The following is a 12,872-nucleotide window of genomic DNA, read 5'->3' as shown; positions in this document are numbered from 1 at the left end:
ACCACACACTTAATGTATTTAATCGGAATTCACTCAAAAAACAATAAACGTTCTCGAAATGCATTTGGCCCCGGGCATCTCGTCGGGTCGTAGTAAACGGCGATGGTGTGGCTGTGTTTGGGCCTAAGATAGTCCAAGGAACTATACTTGTTAGTTGTCACCGCGAATTCCTGCTGGTTTATGGTGACAGGGTGCGTTCACAATACGTTCTTTCATTAGACCGGTCCGAATTTGGACTTTGGAAATCCAGCAACCCCGGCGAGATGCCCACCACAGAGCGGAAGGCGTTCACGAACACTTCCGTCCCAATCTCCTTTATAGTAGATCAGTTCAATTTTGGACAGACCTAAAACACTGATCCGGGTCCGCTTTGAGTTTTGGAACGGACTAATCTGCGTTTAGTAGTGTCCATGGCCAAACTGATTCCGCTTAAAAGTCCGCAATTCGTACAGTCTCACCGGTCACTGGTTCATCACCACAAGCTGATTGATATAGTTTTCAGATATCATATAATTTCTATATTTCCTAAAACCCTCCGTAAAGGCTAACGGATTATTCCCTTCCCACGGCATCCTCTCGCACGCTGTTGTTATAAATGAAACTACGTAATCGTGCCGCAACGCTTTAGCCCTTCGAGTTATGTATTATATTGGGTTACTGCATGGTATATCTATTGAATGCTGTAGTCACGGGTTTGATGCATTATATCAGCCTTCAGTTATTACTGCAGTTCGAACTACACAGTGAATCCATTTTCCGCGAGTACCAGTTAAAGTAGTCTAGCTTCGATTTTATGCGAAGGCATTGGTTGTGATACCGTAAGGTTTGTATATACCATCTCGTCGTCATGCTGGTACGTGTATCAAATTTGTGAATGGTTATACGCTTACGTTTTAGGAAGATAATTCCTGTTTCGACACCATGATTGGAGCAGGTCAACCCAACGAAACAACGGCTGGAATACAAACAGTATCTGTGACAGTTATGCCACCTCCGTATCCACCGATGTACGATCACGAACCAACAACCATCATCCAGCAGGGCGAAAGTCAAGTACAGGTGCTTCAACCTCGAGTTCAATCTCATGTAGTGAAGGCACACGAGAAAGAGCACACGATTATGGGATCATTACAGATATGCACTGGTGTAATTACATTTATAACGCACATAGTATATTTACTGTCGTTCCCTTATGGATTGACAAGTATTGGCTATGGAATTTGGGGCGGTATTCTGTGTGTGGTTGCTGGAAGTTTGGGAATAGCTTGTCGAAAGGGCAGTAGGTGTTTAACAATAGGTTGCTTGGTATTGTGTATAGTATCAGCTATCGCTTGTTTTTTCATCATCGTATTCTCTAGCATTAGCCTATTGTTTGGGGGTTTTGCTAGATATCGGTACAGGGATGGTGGAGGGCGCGCTTCTGACAGCATCCTCCTATTGTTCGGAGTTCTTGAAATGATAGTTGCGATTGTTGAATCTGCGTATTGTTGCCATAGTGTTTGTCGAGCGCCTGCTCAGTATTATCCCGTTATAATGCACGTTAATCACCCACCGCCCAACCTTGTAACAGATAACACAAACTTCGAAAACAATCCACCTCCACCGCCATATACGAGCATGGGAGCAGAAGCTCTACCCCCGAAGACTGGCAATTAAAGTTTTGGTTTATGTTGTAAGATTCCGTAAGAGTTGAATTTCCTGATGGTATAATGGATTCAATACGGACGAATAAACATCACAGTGAGATAGCAATTTCAATTTTAGATGTATGCTTCATAATGATTGTGATATTTGTAATGCGGTGCCGGTATAGATTCATCCAAATCCTGGTTCGTACAATAAACTATAGTGTTTTAACTATTCTTTGAGTTAGTATTTTCTCTGCCAGTAGTTACCACCACATCTCCGGGAGAGCAATTTAATTATGCTTCCGACAAAGTTCTTAGGATGCTGATCGGGTCCGCGATTAATGAGGGAGAGAAAACCCTCCTAACCCAATAAAGAAATTTAGAGGCCTTCAGACGGAATAACCTATATGAAATTGCATATTCTTTATTTTCGTGAGATAGCATTTCACTCCCAACTCCTCTGAATTCAAGCCCTATAGGCCGCCGTCGCGTGTTGAACTTGCGGATATGATCGATGCCACGGACCGACGCTGATTAATTCAACCGACGCTGAATCGTTTTGTGTGAAGTGGTGCCCGCGATGCAGACTGACCCCGAGTGTAGTAACTTAATTAATGGTTAACTAATGTCATTACAACGGGCGAACCCTCATTAATGGACGGATTGTTTATATGAAAAATATAGTTCAGGCAAAATGACATGCAGGCACCCCCGCCGGCAATTTACGTCATATAATCAGAACACTGTCGAATAAGAAGGATAGATTTGACTTTGATACATTTCATATCTAAATTCTTTTAATTGCGAAATTCTTTTAGACTGATGCCTATTATTGGATTCTAACCATTCGCAGTGCTGAAATTGAGACCGGCAACCAGTCTACTCTGTTGCGCAGTTCAGTTAGTTCACATGTTCACCGTTGAGAGGAAGGGGCAGCATTTGACGGTCACTGCGATCTGCGGGCCGTGATAGGAATCTTAGTAGAAACAGTGTTTCCAAGGTCGTAGAACCATATACCTATCGAAAACTTTTCGGTCAGTCATGCTATCGGGAAAGTCAATTTTAGTAACCGGTTCCAGTCAAGGAATCGGCTTGGAACTGGTGAAGCAATTGTCAAATCAGAAACCCGGACCTGCTTTTATTTTTGCTACGTGTCGACAACCTGATAAAGCATCTGTAAGAAGAAAAAGTTGGCTCCATCAAAATTTGTTTTTTTTTCAAAAATGATTCATTTCATTACCTCTAGACATGCTAGACCTCCCTGATTAATAATACGCAGAAATGAATATTAAGCTAAAACATAAGCCAAATAATAATACCGGTCCACAGTTAAAAATGTAATTGTTAATCAAATTTCCGTATACATTTCAGGACCTGAAATGTATTGCTTCAAAAAATGAAAATGTGCATATTATTCAATGCGGTTAGTAAGCTATATTCTCATTCCTCATTAATCACTATTGCTTTGACATTTAACTTCTCAAGACAAGTTATTTTTCATTGTTAGATATTACTGTGCAATCAAGTATTGAACGCTGTGTAAATGACGTAACTCGCCTTGTTGGAGATTCTGGATTAAATGTTTTGATCAATAATGCCGGTGTCCTAATTCGTATGTCTTTAGATGACATATCAGCCGAAAAAATGATGGAATGTTATAAAGTGAACGCTGTTGGACCTGCGTTAATGTGTAATGTAAATGTGTACTTGAGTACATTTTTTCCTTCTCATGATGTCATTTTTTTTAAATGTTTCCTTTGCTTCCATTCATACAATAGTCTTTCCTGCCTTTACTAAAGAATGCTGCAGAATGCAACAAGGATCAAGCTATTGGTTGTAATAGGGCTGCTATAGTTAATATTTCATCATTAACGTCATCAATTAGTGATAATCGTAGTGGTGGACATTACGCTACAAGACCGGCCAAGGTGAGTTTTCCTATGATTGATATAAGAATGTGGGAAAAAAATGTCCATATTTGTAACAAAAGGTAGGAAAAAATCTCCCAGCTGTTATTATTCTATTTTCTCTTTACAATTATCAACAATTTGCACAGTTTACAAATAACTGATTTTATAACCGGCTAAATTATTAAATTTACGGTATATAGAATTTGCACATTTTACAAAAAGGCGTACAAAAATGTGTAAAATGTAAAATTCGTTTTTATTTTGTTCACAATATTAAGGAATTGAATTATCAAGAATCTGCACAGTATATCATGCAGGATAAGGCCACACAAAGATGCGGATGTGCGCATTTGTCTTTTTAATTTTTATTAGGTACTTTTTTCATGACGCGGACGGCATTTGACTTTCTTGAGAACTAGGGTATTTCTTTGTGTGGCCTAAGTCACAGCTTTCTAAACTGTCTGCACCAATAGTTTGTTCCTTTTGATGTTATTTTGATGTGAAATTGACTAATTTGACAAGTTAGTGATATTGGGTATTTTTTCCTACTTGGACATTCCATTCCGGTATACCATCATTACTTCAGCTATATATCCAACTCATCTTATTTTAGTGTGCTTTGAATATCATCACAAAAAGTTTGAGTGTCGATCTGAAAAAATTCGGAATCTGTGCAAACACCGTGGATCCCGGTTTCGTGAGAACCGAGTCTACAAAAGGGATGAATGCTCGCATGGACCCAAATGAATCTGTGGCTGGAATATTGAAAGTTATTTCTGAAATATCAGAATATCAAAATGGACTTTTGCTTAAATATAACGGTGCTGTAATTCCATGGTGATTTCTGTTAAAATATTTTTCGCAAATAAAATCTTTTATTTAGAACGAAGTGAAATTTTATTTAAGTCCCATTTTATCATCAGATGAAAATGAATTCATTCATAGATTCCGTGAAGAAACTATTAACTCCTTCCTCCCTTATCGAGCCGTAAATACTTATTACGTATTAGAACTGCAGCAAGGACAATGGAACCAGGACAATGCATTGATAAAAGAATAGTTTCCAATGTAATAATAACCGATCCAGGTCTCCCACTCTGGTAAACCAGCCTGAAGAGAAGGTACCCATAAAGAGAGTGCATAATCCACCAAAGAAATCCAAGCAAGTCTTCAATAGATGTCGTTTTATTTTTCAAGTTAATAGAAAATTGATCAATTATGGGATGAGTAAAATTAACTCGACTTCGAAGTATCGATCGGTTTTCAGAGCAAACTCTATGAGATCGTCATTTAAGGTTTCAGACTGGACGGGAATAGTACTATGTACACGTATATCTACATTTTAGTTGGGCGTTTGACTGGTTTTTGAAGATGAATAAATGCTAATTTAGACTCGAGACGTTATAAATAGTAAACCGGTGAGAGAGTGGTGGACTTCACTACTTTGTTTCAGAGATAACCATACGCACCTGTGTTATTCTAGACGATGTGGTCAGTTTGCTTTGGAAATCGGTTTATCTTTCATCGATGGTCATCTCGGCGACGTCGGCAAAAAGATGTTACTTTTAAGTTCCACGTCTATTCAATTCATCTTTGATACAATGCAGGCACGGATTCGCGCCTGTTTTCAATGCAAGGTGCACAGCTTAGCAACTTGATCGGCGCGAAAGGTAATCAACATTATTAGCGCCTAACAAATTACTTCACGAGCCGGAAAGTTCTTTCTAGAGAAATTCTCGATGAAGAATATGAAAATATGTACGTCTATTTAATGAAAAGACATAAGAAAATTCGATTTTTCCGAAGTGATTTTATAGCTTTAGGTCCTTACTGGGAATTGGTAATTTAGAAAATAATTCAAGTCGTGAGAGTTGGATTCGAGACCTACTTTACAAATTATGATTATCCTTACTGGACTCTTTAGTTCAATTCAGCTACTGAAATAGGCTTACACTGGATTATTTTAAAAAGTTAATCAAAAATGTTCTGAAGTCCACGAAAACCATGAATGATAGGATTTCGGATCTGTGATCTTTGATCTTTCTCAACTTGATTGAGATCTCCGACCTGCTTTATCTATTCAAACGCACCTGTTCTATTATGCATCATCCTTGAGGTGATGACGAAGTCGCTGATTGGTCGAAAGTTTGCGGAGGCAGTACTTCTTTTGTGCGGTTGTGTGAAGTTATTGCGGTGCACTTGTTACCGGGCATATTTACTGATGACAACGGATTATCAGCAACATTGCAACAACTGCTGTTCGCACTTTTTTATTTTCCAAGCTTCTCCTCTCCGTTTTAGTTAAACACTGAAAAATTTTATCGTCGTCTCCGTCAAGCGTATTATTATCGCGTCGTAAACTTTAAAATTGCCGAACGTTTTCTGATAACGTGTTAATTTTCGACGTTAGCACCATTTGCCAAGAGCTCTATCTATCTCAGTTGGTTTGCGAAAAAGAGAGTTTGAGTTGGATTGGAGGCTTTATTTCTTCTGAAATATACCGATATGGAGACGCTTTCTTCTAGAGCTACGTCTTTCAGCATCGCAAGTCTGATGTCTGGATGTGAAGACTATCCGCTGCCGTCCTGGCCAGCCACAAATGACAATCAAGGTACTTATATATATTTAAAGTTTTAAAATTCAGATTGTGATCAAAGTAACTCTTTATAGACAAATTGACGGTTATGAAAATTTATTTGAAATTAACGTTGGCTTTTCCGTTTTAATCGTTTTGAAAAATCCGTCATATCGTAAATTTCGATTAATCGATAAAAATGAAGTTGATCTGAAAAATGGAAACTGACAAATTGAAAACATAAAATGGATCTTGTCTAATGCTTAATGATTCAAATGTAAATTCATCTATATTGAATTACCAAACATGACCAAACAAAACCTGTGATAATATACACGATGAGAACTCAAAATGGTTACTCTCCATATCTTCACACATGTTTTGAGTAATTAGTTTTTTGCGAGTAAACACGTGTCGCTTCGTTTGCTACATCGGGACCGATTAATTTTTTTAACGGGCCGCAGACATTAGTGTGTTCGGATACATAGAAATAGCGCCGTTTTGGTGTTCTTTCACACGTTGTAAGTCAAGTTAGTGTAGAAATTAAATTTGATTTAGTACTTGTCCGCGTGGAATGTCCCGGAACTTATCAAACTGATTAGCTATGGCGTATTTCTCACTGCTTTGTAATCGGTCGTTAATGAGATCTTTATTGGCGTTGCGAATGGTTTATGTCCAAGCGTCCATGCCGTAGATCGGTATCGTGTTTTGTGGTCGTTCTATTTAAAATGTTGCTAGGCGCATCACGTAACTTCTCAGATATCGCTAGAGCGCGTGGATGATAATATCAGACCATGGACTTCGTTTTAGAGTCCACGATCAGACTGGGGAAACTTGTCACAAAAGTTGGACGATGGATATCTTATTTAATGATAAATATTTGTAAAACTATCCTTGAGAATCCCTCAAATAATATGTATATTTTCTATAGCGTGTATGTTGAATGGAAGAGGATCGGGGAACATGTTCGACGCAAATTTTGAGGCCGTTCTACGCGGTAAGTCACGCAACCCAGAAGATTCCCTGCTACAGACAAGTAATGATGGCGTGAAGAAACCGTTGCATCCTAAATTGCTGAACGTCACCGCCAAACTGGAGGCAAAAGCGCTGTGGGACGAATTCAATGAGCTTGGAACGGAAATGATCGTTACTAAAGCTGGAAGGTGAGGATTTCATTCATTATATTAACTTCCGAGCGTGTATGACACTTAATGAAAAAAATATTTCTTCAACTTCATAAAACCGTTGCTTCTTAAAATCTACTAGCAATTATTCGTAGTAAACGGGGAAAATCACCATAATGCTATATAATGATGACCGATTATTCCAGCACGATTCAAACTCTCACCCTCGAATTATAGGGACCGTAAATATTTTTTATGTTGATCTGACGTAAAAGTGTATATGTACATTCTAAGCTAACTAATTCTGCTGCGCAAACAATTTGTATACTCAGAAATTACGGTGTCGGAAACTTGTAATAAAGACCATACCGTTGTTATCTAAAATTCACCTGACGTGCGAATGATTCTAATAAAGTGCTAATACAAGATAAACATCGTCTGTTCATCTGCACTCAGCGTAACCTGTATAAACGTATATTTCTGATATGTTAAAACCACGAATGGTCATAAGATTCCGCGTGGTCATCCCAATTTCTGCAAATTTCTGAAATAATCATTGGAAATATTTTGGCAAATTCGAAGCCGATTCCCATCACTGACACTTTTCCATTCACTAGCCGTTTTTGGTAGTTTTCATAAAGTTGAGTTATTTAGGAGCCATAACGAGACGCCCTTGATTCTCCCAGTTTTTGGAAAAAAATTGGTTTTGTGATTGGAAGAACCTGACGTAGATTTTGTTACAATACGGTATGTTCTGTTATATGTTTTCCAGGAGAATGTTCCCGACATTTCAGACCAGATTGTTCGGTTTGGACCCAACATCGAGTTATATGTTGATCATGGATTTTCTGCCTGTTGATGACAAAAGATATCGATATTCGTTTCATACGTCTAGCTGGGTAGTGGCCGGTAAAGCTGACCCACACATGCCTAGCCGGATGCACGTACATCAGGATTCACCGAGTACCGGTGCCCAATGGGCCAAGCAAATCGTAGCGTTCGATAAATTGAAACTGACAAACAACCAAATGGACGACAATGGCCATGTAAGAATGCCGTCAGCGGATTAAGGTCTGCTCGTTCTAGGTCAATAGAGAAATTACTATTTTTCATTTAATTTCAGATTATTCTGAATTCGATGCATAAATATCAACCGCGGTTTCACGTGATCTACGTCAATGGCAAATCCGAGGACGTGTCCAGGCTTGAATGCTTTAAGACGTTTGTTTTTCCCGAAACAGCGTTCATAGCAGTGACCGCATATCAGAATCACAGGGTTAGTTTTTTTCGCATATCATGACAATCTTGTTGTTTTGATATCCACGTCAAAAACGTCATTAGCTGGTTATTCACATAGTTAGATTAGAGGGGTAGACTGGTTGTTCTATAAATATGAATCCGCTCGTTAAGACTACACTGATTCCGCCCTGGAATTCTTTTTTTCAAAACGAGAAATTTTCCAAGCTTTCTATCACAATTTTTTGGTTAAATTGTTTGAGACAGATTCCGGTGTCAGGTGCGCGATTAGTGTTTACAACACGTGTTGGTCGTTCGTACGTTGATTACGGCACATATTTCGTCATTTCAACACTTCTCGTGTGCGAGCGTCTGCCAAATTCTCCAAGCGATTATCTGCCGTGCTCATGCCCCGTCTTTCCCCCTCCCCCTAGTCAATTATCGCGGCCGGCCGGCGGATTTTCATTCAAGCCAAATGTTTTCAAAGGTTTTTCGCCGGTAACGTTTTAATTAGTACAAGATAACCGCGAGGGTGTATTTGCGGGTTTCGAGTAAGGTTATCCGCGCTAAATGAGAAGTTGCCTGTCAACACGGTGTAGATTGTTTCCTATGTACATGCGCCCAACTGATTCGGTTCACAAAAAAATAGCTCAAAACAGCAAGTGTATGCAAACAGTTGATTATACAAGATCCGTGCGAGATAACGGAAATAACCAAGTTGAAATTCCATAACCTAAAAAAAACATATCTCTATTGAAACAAATTATTATACTAAATCAATGCTCTAACAATTAAACGGGTCATTCATTTCACAAGTGGTTACCAGAATACAATAAATTCACGTGAAAAAAAGTGCGAAGTGATGGTACATAAATCAATTAAAATGTATTTTCTTTGATTTCTGATTCTAGATAACACAGTTGAAAATTGCGAGTAATCCGTTCGCCAAAGGATTTCGTGACTGTGAACCCGGAGACTGGTAAGACACGATTTACGATTGTTTACTCAGTAAAATCATTAGCTTGGAATGAATAAGATTGATTCGTTTATTTCAAGTGTGGTGATGGACATTCTATCTCACCCCGGACTACGAGTCAGGAATCACCAACGTCCAAGCTCACTGCAAGTACCGTTACTACAACAACAACAAAGCCGTAGCAAAAGACCGCGTAAAGATTCAGGTAATTGTCAACTGCTAAACTTGGAGTAACATTCCAATAAGTTGCAATCTTAAGTGTGACTAATTCCATCTTTGATCTTTTCAGCATCTCCAGAATGTCTCGTGGATAACTCGTTGCTTTACCCGACAGCTACTCCGGCACAAATATACTCGGCCTATGATTATCCTATGTCCGCTATGGCCGCCTACGGTGACTACTATATGAACGCTGCGGTGAAACATCGCCCGACCCCTTACTCGCTGACCTCTGATTACCCGGTTTATACGCACAACTTAAAGGGGTTCTACCAAACTCAAGACCGATACAACTGTGCGTACGAAAATGTATCGTCTTGCCTAGGAAAGACCACTTGATCGGCTAATTGAGAGCCAAATTCGTTTCATATATAACGTCATCTGATGAATCCGTTTTGCCCATCAGATCCCGTTATCGTAGATATTTGAAAAGGTCGCACCTGCGTCGCGTTTTCCCTTCATTCACCAATGATTCACCTGAGCGAGATAATACCATTGGAACTTTCGAGTTGACCTTTTATATAAGAAAACGTATGCGTCGATATTTGATGGCGAGTTAGCGAAATGTCGAAGATAGCGAAATACCACGTTGAAACCATGGATAAAGTTATCAGCGCCGGGACCGGTGATTTACAACGAGTATCGCGTGAGTCAGACTATTCTACCGGTGCTCTTAATTATCATTAATTAAGATAAAGGGAACATTAGTATCTCAATTATAGTACTGCAAGCAGTACAAAAAGCAGTAAACGTGTGTTCGGTTTGTGAATATATCCTCAGTATTTATGTAAATAACTAATCTTGTAAATAAATATAGAAACAAATTCTCGAAAAGTCGATTCAAATTTCTGAATTTTGGATTATGCTTTCTATCACGTTGTGGCCTCATTTTTCATGGATGGAGTTTTTGAAGTTCAGAAAAAACTCGTTACTCAAATTTAATTTGTTTTGACATCCAAATTCAGAATATCAGAAACGTTGACCTCACCAGTGACCCGAAACCACTTGTACGAACACTGTGGGAACTCAGGTTGGCTGGCAGACACCAGACCTTTTTGCCGCAGAAAAATAAAACCTTTTTACTACGTGAATCGTTTTAAGGGTCCATGACCAAATAAAAGTTACGAAATACCCGTAAAATGTCGCTGCAATGTGTTACATGATGGAGATAGCGGTACATTTCATGTTAATTACACATTTAATGGCGCGTGTAATAGTCGATATCCTGTTGGGATGAGTATGTCAGGTCGTTACCATGCATAAGCTAAAGGAAGTTTTTTCTGTCAGTTGGTTGAATTTTTAATGTACCAAGAGTAACTAACTCACTGAGATTTATTTGGAATTTAAGAACAGTTTATCGATATACATATCTTTTGATATCTAAAAAATTCAGCACAATTAGTAAGGCAGAAGATGATGATACAACGCAATTCGACGAATGGATTTTGGGCGACGAATTAAAATTTGATCTGTGAGTTGGCTTCGGAGAGGGCACATATGGTAACACAAACAGCGATTCGGGAAATTCGTCCGAATTTCGGTCGAGGCACCAATCATTCGGGTCATTCGCTGCAATGAAAATTATTATATTATCAGTGTCAGCGCTGGAATACAAACGTTGACAACGATGTATTTTCTCATAAGATACAACCTGCCGGGTCGGATACAGTGAAACGATACCAAAAATTCACGTCTGTTTGTGAGCATTCAGCGTCGCAATAAAATTCGTATATGGTCGATGGCGTATTATCCGGGGCCTGAAGACATGATACGATTTCCTGAAAAATATTTTTCGACAATTTATGAATTAACGTAAAAGACCTATTGTGCCATTGAATGTGGAATGAGTTACCTGATTACAGCGGCTGTCAATCTTGTTTCTTACGCTGAAATATTGTTTCAAGCTTTAAGAATATGTATAATACATAACAAACGATTAAAGCCGTGTTCACTTAAAAGTAAATAACTTACCATATTCTGGACTGTGGAGAAGTTTGTACCTGAACGTAAATAAACGTGAAGATATTAGTTTCCTGACAATGACGCACACTCAGAAATAATGCACTATTTTTCGAGAGAATAACATGTCCGAAATCATGAATTTAGTTAATCAATTTACCGAACAGGGGCAGCACTTAGTAATCAAAACCCACAATATTGACGAAATGATAATATAAATTAATCTGTTTTCCAGGCATTTCGGAAATATTTCCCTTCTTCATCTTCAGGGACATCTATCTTCCTCTTCGTGCACATCATAAGAAGTTTATCAGCGCGTTCCTGTCACACTTACCATTACTTCAATTCTTCTATTTTTCGTGTTATTCACTAGAACACACAGCTGTCCGTCGTAAGGATTGTCATAATACCAGGTGCCTTTCATGAATCCCAGTGGTCTTCGTCCATCGTCTTGTATATTCGCGTATGTCCTATGAAATAATGCCCATATTTTGTTATCGATAAGTTTTTTTTCGGCGCTGGGAAAATACGAGATGGAATTTCACCTCTCACCATTCGTAATTCGTTTCACTAACTGGAATGAACGGAATCACTGATCCACCATCACAAATGCGTCCATGAATAACTACATGTGTAGTAAAAATATTTCAAATCTACATCATAAATTGCGAGGAAATAAACACAAACAGTTAACAGCAGTAGGCTACATTTGTTCATATGTGGGGTTTCCTGAAAAGAAAAGGCGTCTTGTCATTTACCTCCGATGCATTTGATCAGAATTACCGCATTAAACCAATTGCGTATACCCGACATTTTCGCTTATAAACCCGTATTGATATATACACATATATATGTGAATGATTGTCTATATCATGATCACAATATGATTTAATATCGTGACCTGAATTCAAAAGGCCTTATACAGTTAACGACTTTCGAACTAGTTTCGTGGGACGACAAGATTTCGAAACAATATATATAAATTTTGGTGATTTTGCCATACGTTCGCTACACCGGACGGTAAACCAAAACGAATTCAATAATCCTCTGCTAATTGCTTTACGTTGTCCATTTCCTGATTCCATCTGAACGTCGCTTTTAAGTGTTGGTGTGGCCATTGATCATCGTGATTGTTCCTGCGACAAATATTTAATTAACAATTAACGCGCACTTGCACTGCAGTTTATTTGACCACAAATGCCATAAACGAATATTTCATAGTAGACCTTCCTCGAGATAACCATG

The 12,872-nt window shown here is 38.7% G+C and overlaps 4 protein-coding genes across 6 annotated transcripts; 3 read left to right on the top strand and 1 right to left on the bottom strand.

Annotated features, from left to right (window-relative positions):
- Positions 1-675: 675 nt before the first annotated feature.
- Positions 676-1,827, top strand: LOC141899793 (membrane-spanning 4-domains subfamily A member 12-like). The gene is made up of 2 exons (XM_074786319.1): positions 676-823; positions 898-1,827. The coding sequence occupies exon 2, from the start codon at positions 922-924 to the stop codon at positions 1,654-1,656; it is 735 nt and encodes a 244-aa protein (XP_074642420.1). The 5' UTR covers positions 676-823; positions 898-921; the 3' UTR covers positions 1,657-1,827.
- An 809-nt stretch (positions 1,828-2,636) lies between these two features.
- LOC141900321 (C-signal-like) lies at positions 2,637-4,380 on the top strand. 3 transcript variants are annotated; one of them, XM_074787155.1, is made up of 5 exons: positions 2,637-2,804; positions 3,000-3,051; positions 3,253-3,323; positions 3,407-3,556; positions 4,152-4,380. In XM_074787155.1, the coding sequence occupies exons 1-5, from the start codon at positions 2,670-2,672 to the stop codon at positions 4,377-4,379; spliced, it is 636 nt and encodes a 211-aa protein (XP_074643256.1). In that variant the 5' UTR covers positions 2,637-2,669; the 3' UTR covers position 4,380. The 3 variants fall into 3 exon arrangements, with proteins under 3 accessions (XP_074643256.1, XP_074643255.1, XP_074643254.1); XM_074787154.1 differs by having other exon boundaries at positions 3,136-3,323; positions 3,428-3,556; XM_074787153.1 differs by having other exon boundaries at positions 3,136-3,323.
- A 2,696-nt stretch (positions 4,381-7,076) lies between these two features.
- Positions 7,077-10,422, top strand: LOC141899069 (T-box transcription factor TBX1-B-like). Its single transcript, XM_074785223.1, has 6 exons — positions 7,077-7,276; positions 8,010-8,283; positions 8,361-8,513; positions 9,385-9,452; positions 9,530-9,654; positions 9,739-10,422. Exons 1-6 carry the CDS (start codon positions 7,077-7,079, stop codon positions 10,005-10,007), a joined length of 1,089 nt encoding a protein of 362 aa, XP_074641324.1. The 3' UTR covers positions 10,008-10,422.
- Positions 10,423-10,967: 545 nt separating this feature from the next.
- LOC141900121 (uncharacterized) lies at positions 10,968-12,542 on the bottom strand. Its single transcript, XM_074786868.1, has 7 exons — positions 12,386-12,542; positions 12,180-12,252; positions 11,962-12,097; positions 11,640-11,668; positions 11,521-11,554; positions 11,320-11,446; positions 10,968-11,237 (listed from the first exon to the last, which is right to left on the bottom strand). The coding sequence occupies exons 1-7, from the start codon at positions 12,438-12,440 to the stop codon at positions 11,023-11,025; spliced, it is 669 nt and encodes a 222-aa protein (XP_074642969.1). The 5' UTR covers positions 12,441-12,542; the 3' UTR covers positions 10,968-11,022.
- Positions 12,543-12,872: the final 330 nt, after the last annotated feature.

Source organism: Tubulanus polymorphus, chromosome 2 (genome assembly GCF_964204645.1).
Source record: "Tubulanus polymorphus chromosome 2, tnTubPoly1.2, whole genome shotgun sequence".
Taxonomy (NCBI): domain Eukaryota; kingdom Metazoa; phylum Nemertea; class Palaeonemertea; order Tubulaniformes; family Tubulanidae; genus Tubulanus; species Tubulanus polymorphus.
Note: the sequence above shows the minus strand (reverse complement) of the source record. Positions and strands in the feature narration are given on the sequence as shown.

Excerpts from the sequence above, each read along its gene's own strand:
- LOC141900321 (XM_074787153.1), top strand. The coding sequence starts at position 2,670 with ATGCTATCGGGAAAGTCAATTTTAGTAACCGGTTCCAGTCAAGGAATC. Across the intron at positions 3,324-3,406 it reads GACCTGCGTTAATGTGTAAT|TCTTTCCTGCCTTTACTAAA; the intron begins GTAAATGTGTAC and ends TTCATACAATAG. Across the intron at positions 3,557-4,151 it reads ACGCTACAAGACCGGCCAAG|TGTGCTTTGAATATCATCAC; the intron begins GTGAGTTTTCCT and ends ATCTTATTTTAG.
- LOC141900121 (XM_074786868.1), bottom strand. The coding sequence starts at position 12,440 with ATGTCGGGTATACGCAATTGGTTTAATGCGGTAATTCTGATCAAATGC. Across the intron at positions 12,253-12,385 it reads TCTGATCAAATGCATCGGAG|TTATTCATGGACGCATTTGT; the intron begins GTAAATGACAAG and ends CTACACATGTAG. Across the intron at positions 11,447-11,520 it reads TTGACAGCCGCTGTAATCAG|GAAATCGTATCATGTCTTCA; the intron begins GTAACTCATTCC and ends AATATTTTTCAG.
- LOC141899069 (XM_074785223.1), top strand. The coding sequence starts at position 7,077 with ATGTTCGACGCAAATTTTGAGGCCGTTCTACGCGGTAAGTCACGCAAC. Across the intron at positions 7,277-8,009 it reads ATCGTTACTAAAGCTGGAAG|GAGAATGTTCCCGACATTTC; the intron begins GTGAGGATTTCA and ends TATGTTTTCCAG. Across the intron at positions 9,655-9,738 it reads AAGACCGCGTAAAGATTCAG|CATCTCCAGAATGTCTCGTG; the intron begins GTAATTGTCAAC and ends TGATCTTTTCAG.
- LOC141899793 (XM_074786319.1), top strand. The coding sequence starts at position 922 with ATGATTGGAGCAGGTCAACCCAACGAAACAACGGCTGGAATACAAACA.